Source organism: Heloderma suspectum, chromosome 3 (assembly GCF_057233095.1).
Source record: "Heloderma suspectum isolate Gila_16-S chromosome 3, 16-S_ref, whole genome shotgun sequence".
Classification (NCBI taxonomy): domain Eukaryota; kingdom Metazoa; phylum Chordata; class Lepidosauria; order Squamata; family Helodermatidae; genus Heloderma; species Heloderma suspectum.
The window spans coordinates 237,001,649-237,016,894 of NC_139460.1; the positions used below are offsets into that span (position 1 = coordinate 237,001,649).

Below are 15,246 nucleotides of genomic sequence, written 5' to 3' on the forward strand. Positions count from 1 at the left end.
AGTCTGTGCACCCTGGTATTATCCTCAGCCTGTCATAGCACCCACCCAGTCAGCCACCACTGACCCAATCTGGGCACTTAAAACATATCCACTGAAAAGAATACACCCGTTCCTGTGTTCTAGCCATTTAAAATCTAGAGCTATCCTGAACACGAGGATGCCTGATCTCAACCTCCCTAGCCACTGACAGTTGATCATATTTTCCATGAATTTGACTGTTGAGCAGTCAATTTCACAGCTGTGCTGTATTTGAGGAAGAAAAATAACTTGAGCTGTAGTCCTAAGCATGCTTGCCAGGAAGCAGGTCCCATTGAACTCCATGAAAGCATTGGGTTTGATTACACAGAAAGACTTCTGAACAAATATCAATGAATAAGTGAAGGGCATCGTCGCTAGAACTGCATGGACTCTCTACTAATACTGTATGGAATCATTTTGTTGTCTGATAGGGTTGAAAAAGTATGCAACATTTCTAAGAGCCAGCATAATTTTAGGAGCCAAGCTACATAGAACTGCCAAGAAGCTAAACTGCTGAATGCCACCCACATATATGGAGGAATTTGGGCCTTGGCATTGTCCAGTGTTTGGGCAACCAGAAGCAGATTAAGGGTGATTAAGGATGCAATCCTATGCATGTTTAGATGGAAAAATATCCCGCAATTGCCAGCATACCCACATATCTGTGAGGGTGTCCCATTAAATTCAGCAGGGCTTACTTTTGAATAGACATGTATAGGATTGTGCTGTAAGAAACTTGTAAGAAACTCTCAGAAATAAACATCTCATAGTTTTGTTTCTCCTTAGCCTGAATCAATCACTTGGTACACAAGGTCCATGGAGTTCTAGTGACGCTATGGATATCAGAGAAATCCGCAATTGAATCAAATGAGTTTGGATCTGTATGAATCCAACCCATGGATTCTGCAGCAGACTGGCTTTTCCTGAGTCGCACAGATTCCACAGACTTGCAGACTGGTTTTCTTTTTCTTTCTGGAATTTTATGCAAATTTAGCCATAGAAAAATACATTTTCTAAAAAAGTACCAGACAAAAATGTGCATTTTCCCCATAGGCTAAAGCATTAAAATGCACATTTTGGGGGGAATTTGCACATAGGTGGTACACATTTGGCAAGGGCGAATTTGCACAAATTTGAGAAATTGAAAAAAATCCAAATTCTGTCAATGAACAGACAGTGGAATGAAAGGCACCTGACAATCCATGAAACACAGACAGAATAGCTTTTACAAGATCCATACATCCCTAAGTGATGCCCATCACTTATTCAGTCCTTCTTGCTGAACTTGAGTAACCTTTAAAAAAAAATGCCTACACATGGTTGTAATCTCCTGATATCAACAGTAAGTGTTTATTCCACTTGGCAGCTTTTAAAGTATTGGGTTGATCATGGATCATAATAGATTATCTATCTATCTATCTATCTATCTATCCATCTATCTATCGTATTGGGCATTTTCAAAAGAGGAGATGATAACTACTTCTGCCAAACACACATACACACACCCAAAGCTGCTATGCATTCTGGGAGGGAAGTTGCCACTGGTGCCAATGGCAGGATCCCCTCAGGGCTAATTGCAGCATGTTGTGCTCCCAGTCCTGACCATTCCCCTCTCCCACACAGCTGCTGTTGAAAAGACAAAAAACTAGATACATTCAATGCAAACATGCATTGAACATATCTTTGAGTTTTAGTCTAAGCTACAGCGCATCCTTGAAAGTCTGTCCCAAACCAAAAAAAAAAAAAAACCCCTCCCGAATGCTTGACAGGTTGGGCATGGGCATGTTTAATCAGAGAATCTATTAAATAAAATTGGGGCCAGAGCTGAGAAGGCCATGTGCTAGCATCCAGAGTTAATACTTTGCATCTAGAAGGGACCTAGAGCCAGCTGGTAAGGGAGAATATGCAAGGAGATGTGCTATCTTCCCCAGGCACGGTGACAAATCACGCTGTAAGTCCTGAAGTGTGATGGATAATGTTGTTTTAATCCATGTCCTTTCTCAGTTACATAGATTCAATTATGTTAAGAAGATTGCCACCTAAATTGGTTTACTTTCCTGTATTTATCTCCTTTAATGGACGGGGTGCAGAAAGAAATGTAAATCAATTCAGTAAATTACATCTCCTTCCAAAGGGAGAGAAATTATCTAATGGATACATGTGTCAAATGTGGTGTTTGATAGTTAAGCATGAGTGCTGTAATGTGATTTCTTTCTTCACACACACACACACACACACACACACCTTGCCTTCTGCTGAACTTGAGTCTTATTATACTTACTGTTGATAACCTTTCAAAGAAGTGCCTATACACGGCTTGTAATCTCCTGTTATCAACGCTAAGTGTTTATTCCACTAGGCAACTTTCAAAGTATTAGGCATTTTCAGAAGAGGAGATAACAGCTGTTTCTGCCCCCCCCCCAAAAAAATTAGCTGCCCTAGAGGCATATGTTGTACAGTACCCAAGCTTTTCATTTAGCTGTCACAGCAATATTGACAAGCCATAGAACAAGATGGAAAAGTAAAATACATGGCATTTAGGTATCAAAGAGAAAGCAGTTAATTCTTGCACTAGAATCTTCTGTCCTGCTCAGATAAACAAAAAGGCAAAACAAAAACCTTCTATTTATACCAAACAGTGCTTTTATCATTGCATCTTTATTGTATCCTTCTATTATTCCCTTTAAAAGTCCATCTGCTCTCGAAAACCTAGATTAAAATGAAACACTGCAGTGCTATTCAACATTCAGTAGAATACTGCTCAGCATTGTTTCTATTATATGTGCAGTGTGGTGCCATTACCAAAGACTGATTTACTTTGACTCTGGCAAGTGTAAAAATGTCCTATAAGACTGGAAATATGTCCGGTGCCAGGTTTCTTTAGGAATGTCGGAGAAATCTACAATGGAACCAAATGAGTTCAGATTTTCACAAATCCAGCCCAGACTGGCTTTTCCCCTGTCAGGCAGATTCCACAGACAAACCCAGCCAAAAATGCACATTTCCCCCATAAGCTAAAGCTTGAAAATGCATATTTTGGGAAATTCACGCATTTTGCACGTGCGAAAATTTGCAATTGCACATTTGCACAAATTTGGAAACAAAAAAAATCCAATTCTGCCAATGAGCAGACAGCGTAATGAAAGGCACCTGACAATCCATGAAACATAGATGAAACGGATTTTACACAATCCGTACATCTTCAGGTTTCTTAGCCAGTATCAGGAGCTCTACGTAACTTGTCAGCGAGGAGCCAGGAGTCAGAGCATGGGAAGACAAGGAAACACACCAGGAATACTGTTTGTTGTTGCTCAAAGTTTCAGCTCAGGTAGAAAGCCCTTTAGAGCTCTTCCTATCAAAGAGGACCCAATGGCCTGCCTTGGCAGGTGGGGCCAGAGAGATATTTCTGTGTCCTAGAAGATCATCTAAGCTGAATCTCTGGTGGTTGCCAAGGATTCTCATTTCTATCCTGGTTTCTCCTGTAAGGCAACCAGGAATTTTCTGCTGATGCCTAGGAAATAGCAACTGTTAGTTAGTTAGTTAGTTAGTTAGTTAGTTAGTTAGTTAGTTACAGTAGCAGCCCATGTCCTGCCCTTCTTGACTATCTCTCTAGGGTGCAGTAGCATGGTTGCCACCTAAAATGGCTTTCACATGTGGCAGTGGAAATATTTCAATGAGTTTCCAACATGAGTGAGCTGGATTGTGCGATAAGTACTCAAGACAATGCCATGGCTCCCTCAGGGAAAGTGCCGCTGGCATGGTTCTTATACATCTGACTGGCTGATATGGGAAGCTGATATAAATGTCCTCATAGTCCCATGAAGCCCTGACCTTCTCGAAACATATTTTTGGTGACAATCATGCTGCTACACAGACATATGAATTGGCCCACAGACGCTAGGGTCAGGACCTACAGACTAGTTTTGCATGTCCAATGGAATTTGTGTTTCCAAAATAGCAAGTTTCACATGGTGCATGGTCATGGGACAGTGGCTTCCAAAAGTAGATTGTGATATCATATGGCATGAGAAGTTGCTGTTCAAGGGGCAGGGGCATCTGAAATCCCACTAGGCCTGCCCTTTCACTTGGGGGTGGCAGCATTCCTAATGTTATAAAATATTTTGGATTTACACAGTTGTTGTCTTGTCTTGTTAACATTATTACTTCAGATTGGTTTTGTAACCCATTTGTCAAGGACTATTAATGAAATGTATAGCTATAAAAAGATGAAATCACATATAATGTTTTACAATATAAACAGATTTGGATAAATGGAGTTCACAAGCCAGGAAGGCAACTCTGAAAGAAGAGACATTAATTTTAAAATAAATGGGGGGGTGGATAAAAATATAAAGAAGCATCTAACACGTTCAGTTACCTCCGTTTATATGTTGGTTTATGATGGTGATGCTTCCTTAGTAAAGGTTTTACATTTACCTCAAATTTTCATGTCAAAAACTCAAGCGTTTGTGGTAGCTTTGTCCCTGTGTGTGAAGACCAAATATAAATATACATCTTTTGTTTTGACTTAGGAATGCTTTTTAGATGCGAAACTGAAGAACAGATTAATACCTTGACAGGAGCCTTATTCATGCATTACTTATATGTAGGGCAGACCTATGATGGAGCCACACTTCTCACCCCACCCTGGAGGGCACATCCTTTTGCTACCCCTGCCCTCCAATGTCCATTTATTGAATGAGGTTGCTTGCATAGGAGCCCCTGCACACAAACAGCTGCTCGCATGTAGGGCTTCCTCTGCACACAAAATGTGCTCAACATGCAGATAGTGGAGGACAAGACTAATGTTGGGACAGGATGACACCAGGGGTAGAGCTGAAGTGTGTCCCTACCACAATTTCAAACAATGAAGTGTCCTAGCTGTGCATAACACAAGAACAGGGTTTATAAGGAAGCTGGTTCCTGATAATAGTGTGCACTCAAAAGCAGACTTTCCTACATTTACTGCAGGATCTCAACAGGCAGAATCCTTTCAATAAGCATTTGCAGAAGCTTAGAAAATCCTTCACTTCACAACTCATACACCACACCAATGCTTGAACTCAAAGTAGTTATAAGTAACATCCATTTGGTACTTCATATTTGAGGGAGGGGGATTGGGTTTCATTTTTATTTTTTCATGTTAGTTTGTGCTTGCTTGCTTTGACTTTAAATCTTCCTGAGAACATGAGTCAGAAAGGAAAAGGTTATTGTTATTATTATTTTTATGAAGAGCAATTCCCACTTGAACATCTTTGGTGGCAACAAGCAGGGAAACTTGCTGACTTTCTGATATTCTGATAATAAAGGAGCTTATTTTGAGATGCATCCATCTACAACAACCCTTGAACATTCATCCTAGTTCTCTCCAATCCGCTCTGTTTACTATTTATATTGGAACATTTCCCCAGAGGTTTTCTATATTACAGAGATAGTGCCTTCCCACCATGTATTGAATTTTCATTTATTCTTTGGTTTTCATGCATACATTCCTCTTCAGGTGATTTCCAAGTCCCCACAAGAAGAACTAGAACCTTTCTCACATATATTATGTTCACAAAGTTGCTATGGGGATACATTCACCCACACATGTGGTGTTTTTTCTCTCGTAATCCTCTCTTGCCCAAGTTATAAGCATAAATATTTTTAATACAATGTGGGCTAGTTTATCCAAAGTTAAAGCATACATTGTTGCCTTATTGGTGCTCCATAACTTATGCAATACTCACTTTCCCTGGAATATAGGGCATGCTCTGGGTGATTATGCCAGTTTGCATGCCATCAGGCTCTGTTTAGACATTATGATGAATGAGTATGTGGCATCTGGAGCCAGGAGACATGGCTCCAACCCTGAGTGTGCATTAAGTCAATGTGAGTATATGGCCTGATCAATGCTTCTTCCTTCACCCTACAGGACTTTCCTTCCCCCATGACTGACAGCCAGTTATCCCTCTCCCTCCCTCCCCCCATAACTTTTTGCCACCACCTCAAGAAGAAAAGGCACTTTGGCTAAGGGGCACAATGGTTTCTTTATAAAGTCATCCTCTAAATATAGAAAAAGACAAATTTCTACCTTCAGGAATCCTTGCTTCTAACACAAAGTTATAGTGACCATGTGGAGGACAGGGGTTAGTTTTAATTGGAATGCTGAATAGCACAGTGTCCTGGGGTTATTTCTGATGGTTAGAGTAGCAGGGAGCCTGCAAGTAGAAAGCTTTGAAATAAAACTAGTTGCTCCCCTTATTTTGTAGTAGTAGTAGTCCTTGTTGTCAACCATTCTAAGCCCAATCATGTGACTCACCAGTTGTTACAGAGATTGGACACTGAAATAGGACTTATCATTATTGGAGCAGTGTCAGTTTCAGTTACAGGCATTCTAAGGTCAAGGCATTCAAACCGCTTGCCCAAAGGGGGAATATTTGCACCTGGCAATAGTTCTTACTGTCTTCCACTTCCACCCACGCTTTCTTCAGGAGTGGACTCACAACCTTCTGCTTCAAGGTGGCTGTGACCACCTCCATTTTTAATGAGGCATTCATAGCTTCCTGGACCCACACAATCAATCCCCTTCCACTTGAAGTAAGGAGCCAAGCTGGTCAAGAATTGAAAGTACAGGTGGTTGGTCATATCTCTCCAAGCAAATCCACATTTCCATGCTGCAATAACTGAAGCTGATCTCATAAAATCAGGCATTGCTCTCGGCACCTCCTCTGGAACTGTTCTAATAACAGTGTCAAGGTCAAAGTGAATATGAGTGACTTCACCTTCACAGTGCCTAGCAGACCTGTCACAGCAGGCTTTTGAGGGGTCCAACGTATCCTTCATACAGTTCAGATGTAACAGCTTTTTCACCACACAAGAAAGCTCTTCTGGGTGACTACTTGAGGATGCAATGGAGGTGAAGTTGTGCGAACAGTTTGCCTCCCTCACCACCACAGGTAGGCACTATTTTGTGCTCCTACTTGTGTCCAGTTGCAATCACTATGAGATTTATGTCATCCATGTTCTAGTTGTCATCCTGTTTGTTTCATTGCCTCCAACTCTTCAGTAAACTAAGGAGCAGGTTGGGCTCTACAACACTGGAGAGGACACTTGGAAGTGATCATGCCAACAGCCATTTCAATCTCACAATTCCATAGTGAGACTAGGGCCTCAGCAGGAGCACCAGCTAGGCCAACTGGAAATCTCCCCAGCTTCCAGTATTCCATGGATTCCAAAAGTCTCTAGGGGAAGTCTATCTTAATGGGTCCACCACCCCTGCAGAGGAGAGATGGTACTGTCAATCAGACTTGACCTGAAAGTGGTCTGACCATAACAACAGAGTTAAAGACACCTCACCAACAACAACAAGCTCTTATTTGCAAATACTAGGTCTAGTTTATGTCCTGTAGAGTGTGTTGGGCTGGTAACATATTGACCATGGTTGTCATGGTGGCCGTGAAGTCCCAAGCAAGCCTCATTAAAGTGGTCCCAGTATGAATATTGAAATCCACCAAGACAAGCAGCTGGAGGTTTCCACTACCATGCCAGAGACCACCTCAGCCAGCTGAAGCAGGAGACATATGGGTGGCTGGTACACCAGTGAAATCACTAGCATAAATAGATTTTCAAAATTATTTTAGGTAACCTTTACTTTGTATACAAAAAATGATATCTCAGTGACACCTTTTCCGTCCAAATTCCCAAGAAGCAAAATTACTTGTTCCAAGCTAACTTCAGACATGGGCACCTTGATCCCCAACCTGTAGTAAGTAACTGCAGTGCAAACTACTGTAGTGATCCCCTCCACCTTTTGGCACCATAGAACCCATTGGGCTGGATCATTTTTATCCATTGTATTTATTTTATTGTTGTGTTTTTCCTACCTTGTTCTTATGTCTTTCCTCTGTATTTTAGTGCTGTATTTTATTATTTTATTGTATTGATGTTTTATTGCTGTTATCTGGCTGGAGCACAATTTGGTGGAAAGGCAGAATAGAAATGTAACAAAAAAAATAGGGTGTCCATGTGTCCTCTTTTACAGAGCACAGTCCTCTTTTTGAAGGGCTTTCAGAGGACTGTCCTCTGTTTTGAAGGCATCCACTATCTGAACTGCTGTCCAGTTGAAGTCTGGTTTAGAGATAAAGAACCATCAGAAGGAAGAGCTGGGCCTTGAAGTTGCCCATCAACATTGGCAACAGGATAGCAGACTGAGCAGGCAGGCACACAGGTTACCGGGTCACAGTCTCCCACACTATGGAGAGATGTACTGTATTTCTGTTTAAATTATAATAATTATTTCTAAATCTGCATCTATATAGAAAAAAATAGCATATGCAAATTTTATGCAAATCAGTGTCCTCTCTGGTTCTCTTTTGTGGTGATACGTTTCCTCTTTTTTGATGAGTCATAAATAGCCACCCAAGCACCCACACTGACATGGCTGTACCCTATGACAGATGCCAATGTGATGAACACACTAGGGCCACACTATTCCCCCCACCCCGCAAACTTATATCCACTCCATCCACAATAGGACACCAACCTTTATTTTGGCTACTGTTAAGGCTAGAGATGGGCAAATAAGCAACACTTGAGCTCGCCAAAGTTCTCTGAATTCCATGTCGAAGCTCATTCTGACTTGAGTCTGTACCAGACTGCAATTTTTTTTTCTTTTCACATGAAAATCTGTGTGTACTTTTGTGTGTATTTTTCCAATGTACTCATCAATTATATGCATTTTTAAATGTACAAATTCTTCTCCCATTAATTAAAGCATTTCTGTGAATTTTTCAAATGTACGCATTTTTCATGCACATTTTCAAAATGTCCACATGCTGTCAAAACACTTTTTTTTTGTCTGCAAAACACACTGCAAGTTCGGAAATGTACAGATTTCAACTGCAGATTGGGTCTGACTGTGTGTTTGATTGAGAAGGTGCGAACCGCATAAATTGTGATTTAAAAAATAAACTGAAACAAATTTCTCATACAACCCTAGTTAAAGCATGTGCCTATGTGCCTCTGAAATTCATGTCCCACCTTCAGCCAGCATATTTGTAGATATGAGGTACAGAGTAGGAATTTCCCCATGTAAACCTTTTGAGACAGTTGAATCACCTCTATGTTAATTTTACATGCTGTATAAATATCTCAAAAAGTGTTTCTAACAGCTTAAAGCAATAGAACTTAAATATGTGATCAGGGAAACAAAATCAATAAAAGGCACAGTAGGTTAAGTGTTATATGTCTTTTTAAAATCAGCATTTGCAAATAATCACATCGTCATAGCTACACATTGATTTACGACTGATTAACAGTCAGAGAGAATGGCTAACTGTAGTAAACCTCCTTAAAAATGCTCACAGACATTGTCCAATGTTATCGCTATTGTGTTCCAGTATTGAGCTTTCTGTTATTTCCTTTGATTTTAAAAAATAAATAAAGTCATAAATTTGGCCTTGAAATTATGCTTTATCTTCTTATTTCCCCTCCCCCCAGTGGCCTTTTTGCTGGTAACTTCACAGAAACACATTATTTGGAAGATGGTACTGGTGCTGTTCTTGTGCGTAATTACACGGTAAGTTTTGGGACTTCTTTTGCTTGGAATGGGGAATACATGACACTTTATCATTAAAAGGAAAGGAAAGTAACGATGAAAATAAAGTGGTTGAGCGATATTTGATTTTAGATCACTATTTAGATAGTTTTCTGGTCCCTTTGTTCAAAATGTGCATCTGTGGGAGGAAATGCTCTGAGTGGTGCATGATGGGAGGGCTTTAATGGTTATAAGATTTGTGAACTGAAAGCTCTTTGAAAATGTGCCCATCAGAGGATTTTTAACAGGCTACAAGCATCTATTGTTGCAAAGATAAAGCATAAGAGGGATTACAAGGCCATTGTGGCCTTCTGCAAGTGCAGAAGCCAGATGTCCCCCTTTGCTTCTCTTTTGTTTCATTGAACCAGACCCTGATAAAAGTGTTATGGGAGAAAGGTTAAAAAAAAAGAGGATCCCTGCCTTACCTGGTATTTGTCACAGTCATAACAAATATCCTCACAAGGAATTTAAACTTCATTTAATAAATATATAGTGCTGCTTTGAAGCAATGACATTTTCTTCCTCTTCCAGCTGTAAGTAAAACTTTCTAATTAAAGCAGTGGAGCAGCTGATCTTAATTATTACATTTATCTTTTATCTGTTGATTAGATCCAGCTTAACTGGCATTGCATTTTTCAAATGTATTTGTTTGATGTGGCCTATTCATGGCCCATTACCTGCTGGTCCTTAGGAGACTGTAGACCCATCTGAGGCCCGCTGTAATTCCTTTGCTAGGCACTTCCAGGATAAAATCTCTTCCATCCACCAGGATTTATACTCCAGTCTTACAGCAGATGAATCTCTTGTGGTGTCCACAGCACGGCCTTGTCCAGTTTTCTTGGTACGGTTGGTGCAGCTCAAGGATGTTGACAAGGTATTGGACTGGTTCATGCAGCCACTTCCATATTGGATCCTTGCCCCTCTTGGCTTATAAAAACTGGCAGGAAAGGAACAGCTGGCTGGGCCGGGGAGGTGATAAATGCCTCCTTGCAAGAGGGAGTGGTCCCAGGCTGCCTCAAAGAGGCAATGGTGAGACCACTCCTAAAGAAACCCTCCCTGGAAAATCTTAATAATTTTAGGCCAGCAGCACATGTTCCTTTCCTGGGTAAGGTTCCTGAGTGGGTGGTTTCCAACCAGCTCCAAACACTCTTGGATGAGACTGATTATCTAAGTCGGGGTTCAGGTCGGGTTTTGGCACAGAAGCAGCCTTAGTCGCCCTGTATGATGACCTATGTCGGGAGAGAGACAGGGGGAGTGTGACCTTGTTGATTCTCCTTGATCTCTCAGCAGCTTTCAATACAATCGACCATGGTATCCTTCTGGGACGATTGTCTGAGCTGGGAGTGGGAGGCACTGCATTGCAGTGGTTTTGCTCCTGCTTGGATGGTTGGCTCCAGAAGGTGGTAATTGGGGGATATTGCACGGCCCCATGGTTCTGCAGGGGTCAGTTTTGTCCCCCATGTTATTCAACATCTACATGAAACCATTGAGCACAGTCATCCAAATTTTTGGAGTGTGCTGTCATCAGTATGCTGACATGCAGCTCTATTTCTCCTTTTCATCTTCTTCAGGTGAAGCTGTGGATGTGATAAATCAGTGCCTGGCTGTGACAGTGGACTGGATGAGGGATAATACACTGAAACTTAGTCCAGGCAAGACTGAGATGCTGTTGGTGGGTGGTTCTGCTTACCGGATGGAGGGTGCTCAACCTGTCCTGGATGGGGTTGCACTCTCCTGAAGGAGCAGGTTGATAGTTTGGGAGCCTTCATGGAGCCATCTTTGTCACTTGAGGCTCAAGTAGACTCAGTGGCATGGAGTGCCTTCTACCAGCTTCAGTTGGTGGCCCAGCTATGCCCCTATCTGGACAGGGATAACCTGGCTTCATAGTTGTCTATGCTCTGGTAACCTCCAAGTTAGATTACTGCAAAGCGCTCTATGTGGGGCTGCTGTTGAAGACAGTTCAGAAGCTGCAGCTTGTGCAAAATGCAGCAGCCAGACTGATAACAGGGATCAGAAGGTCTGAACATATAAGACCCATTCTGGACCACTTGCACTGGCTGCCTATATGCTTCTGAGCCCAATTCAAAGTGCTGGTTTTGACCTATAAAGTCCTACATGGCTTGAGACCCGAGTACCTGGCAGAATGCCTCTTCCAGCATGAACCGACCCATACGCTATGCTCTGCAACTAAGGCCCTCCTCCAGGAGCCTCCTCTAAGGGAGGATCAGAGGGTAACAACAAGGGAGAGGGCCTTTTCGATGGTGGTTCCTCATTTATGGAATTACCTCCCTGACTAGGCCCTCCTGGCGCCAACCTTGTCATCTTTTCAGTGCTGGGTTAAAACTGCCCTCTTCTCTCAGGTCATGAGAATAAGGTATAATGAGTATAATTATAATAAGTATAATGAGTCTCTTGATTGTCTCTGGCTGATTGTTTTAAATTGTTTTAAATATATGTTGTTGTTGTGTGTGTTATTTGTTTTATGTCATTATGTGATTGGTTTTTATATTTTATATGATGTATTTGAATGGTTTTTATTTTTTGTGAACCGGCCAGAGAGCCTCTGCTATGGGGCGGTATAGAAATATAATAAATGAAATGAAATGATGAACCAGTAGAAGCCTTTAGCTTCTCATTGCCTTCCATAATAAGTCCTGTAGACAGCACTAAATGGAGTTACATGATGGGCCATATCTTAGATTGGAGCTTCAAATTGAACATTATAAGCAGTATTCTGTACCCCTGGTAGGAGAAATGATTTTGTATATGTGTGTGTTGTAATGGAACCCTTCTCATACCAATGGAGTACCTTGCATTTTAATGTTTTTAAAAATATATATTGTAAAAGGCATGTTGTCTAACAAGTAAAACACATTGTCACCGTGTTTTGTAAAGTGATTTGTAAACTTATCACTTTACAAATGATGAGAGGGAACTGCTGCTAGTTTCAGGTATTTCTATGTGTGGCTTTGCAATCACAAAACTACGGTGGGATTTCTCACTAGGAGTTCTCCCAGAGCCTCCTGTAATGTTGCGTCTACACTTTAAAGTGTAGCAGAAGGCTACACCTTAAAGGGTGCAACTAAACAAAATGGTGGGAGATCTACGATCATCTTCTTGCATTTTAAAAAATCCTAAATGCAATCTCTGCTCCCCCGCCCCCAATCTGGATCAGGACCAGTTCTGGGGTAAGGGGTTATCCTCCCCTCCCCACTGTTTGCATGACTTAAATCACACACACACATACGCACATGCGAGCTGCTATTTTTCCTTTGGGCAAAACATTTAGGTAGCATACATCGTGGTGATATGCTGTGAAATGATGACACACACTGGGTGGATAACATGTACGACATTCCGTCATGCAGATTGTGCCTAACCCAATCCTCACTGTGTTTTTTGGACTTGTGCAAATAAGCATGGGAACTGGCACTTTTCCCATACAACATGAGGTCTTTGGCTCACTGAATCAGGATGCCTGGGATGCAAAACAGGTCTTTACGCAGAAATGGCCTATAAAGAGAGTTTTATAATCTGTGCTCATGATCTAGAGCCTCACAGATACAAGGGCTGTACATTCATCTGAGGATCAGTGAGCCAGACACTTCTGTTGAGATATCAACAGAGGTGCCTGGTTGGTCCATCCCATGCCTCAATCATGCCTGGCATAATCCTCACCTCGTTGTTGGCCTTGCTACCTAGCAAGGTGTGAGCTTGTTTGCTTGTTTTGGCAAGAGCAACTCTTCAGCCTTGAGTTTTGTTTTTTTATTTGGGATTTAGAAAACAGTAGAAATTAAGCATATATGTATTAATATTGAGATGTGCTCTAGCATGTGAATGTAGGTTCTTACTGGAGGATAGCTGCTGTTATTTTGCTTCTCTTCAGCTCGCTTCTCCCTTAATTCTAGAGTTCCCTCCACCTCCTGTCTTCTTCTCTGAGGGGAAGTGAACAGGGAACAAGGATTGATCTTCATTCTCTCTCTTTCTCTTACCTCCTCATGATTTCTCATACACACACACACACACCACGCATCATGTCCACCCAATTTGCATAAATTTGCATAAAGCAGCATTTAAACAAGATATTTGCAGCTTAGAATCACACCCATGTAAATCAGCTTGTCGCATTATCTGCAGTTGCCTCCGAGAAACTACTTCTTTTAGGAGCACAACAAAACATATTGCATTAGACCATCAGTAACATGCATTTCCTCTTATGCGATTTATTTAACTGAATGTAAAGACCCCTTCATGGATCACTGCCTTGTTGTGGCGAAGGGGCTTGCGTAACTCAGTGAAGCCCTAAGCTATGCTGTGCAGGGCCACCCAAGACAGACAGGTCATGGTGGAGAGTTCTGACAAAATGTGGTCCACTGGAGAAGGAAATGGCAACCAACTCCAGTATTCTTGCCAAGAAAGGCCCATGGAACATATCACAAGGCTAAAAGATATGACGCTGGAAGATGAGCCCCTCAGGTCAGAAGGTGTCCAATATACTACTGGGGAAGAGCAGAGGGAATTTCCAAGTAGCGCCAGTGAAGCGGCTGGGCCAAAGCCAAAAGGACACTCAGCTGTGGATGTGTCTGGTGGTGAAAAGAAAGTCTGATGCTGTAAAGAACAATATTGTTTAGGAACCTGGAAGGTAAGATCGATGAATCAAGGTAAGCTGGAGGTGGTCAAACATGAGATGGCAAGATTGAACATCAACATCTTGGGAATCAGCGAACTAAAATGGACAAGCATGGGCAAATTTAATTCAGGTGACCATTATATCTACTACTGTGGGCAAGAATCCCTTAGAAGAAATGGAGTAGCACTCATAGTCAACAAAATGGTGGGAAAAGCAGTCCTGGGGTACAATCTCAAAAATGATAGAATGATCTCAGTACGAATCCAAGGCAAACCATTCAACATCACAGTAATTCAAGTCTATGCCCCAACCACTGAGGCCGAAGAAGCTGAGGTTGATCGGTTCTATGAAGACCTACCACACCTTCTATAACTAACACCAAAAAAAGATGTCCTTTTCATCATAGGGGATTGGAATGCTAAAGTAGGAAGTCAAGAAATCACCGGGATAACAGGCAAGCATGGCCTTGGTGTACAAAATGAAACAGGACAAAGGCTAATAGAGTTTTGCCAAGAGAACACGCTGATTATAGCAAACACTCTTTTCCAACAGCACAAGAGGCGACTCTACACATGGACATCACCAGATGGTCAATATCGAAATCAGATTGATTATGTCCTTTGCAGCCAAAGATGGAGAAGCTCTATACAGTCAGTAAAAACAAGACCTGGAGCTGACTGTGGCTCAGATCATGAGCTTCTTGTTGCAAAATTTCAGCTTAAATTGAAGAACGTAGGGAAAACCACTAAACCGTTCAGGTATGACCTAAATCATATCCCTGATGAATATACAGTGGAGGTGAGGAATAGATTTAAGGGATTAGACCTGATAGACAGAGTGCCTGAGGAACTATGGATGGAGGTCTGTAACATTGTTCAGGAGGCAGCAACTCAATCCATCCCAAAGAAAAAGAAATGCAAGAAAGCAAAGTGGCTATCTGATGAGGCTTTACAAGTAGCTGAGGAAAGAAGGGAAGCCAAAAGCAAGGGAGAAAGGGGAAGATATATCCAACTGAATGCAG

The 15,246-nt window shown here is 41.6% G+C and overlaps 1 protein-coding gene across 1 annotated transcript in view; it reads left to right on the top strand.

Annotated features, from left to right (window-relative positions):
* Nucleotides 1-15,246, top strand: part of ADAM12 (ADAM metallopeptidase domain 12) — a 359,777-nt gene that overhangs the window by 201,696 nt on the left and 142,835 nt on the right. Inside the window, exon 4 of the mRNA XM_084841456.1 lies at nt 9,499-9,577. Within this exon, the coding sequence (XP_084697582.1) occupies nt 9,499-9,577 (79 nt within the window). The remainder of the gene's footprint in view (nt 1-9,498; nt 9,578-15,246) is intronic.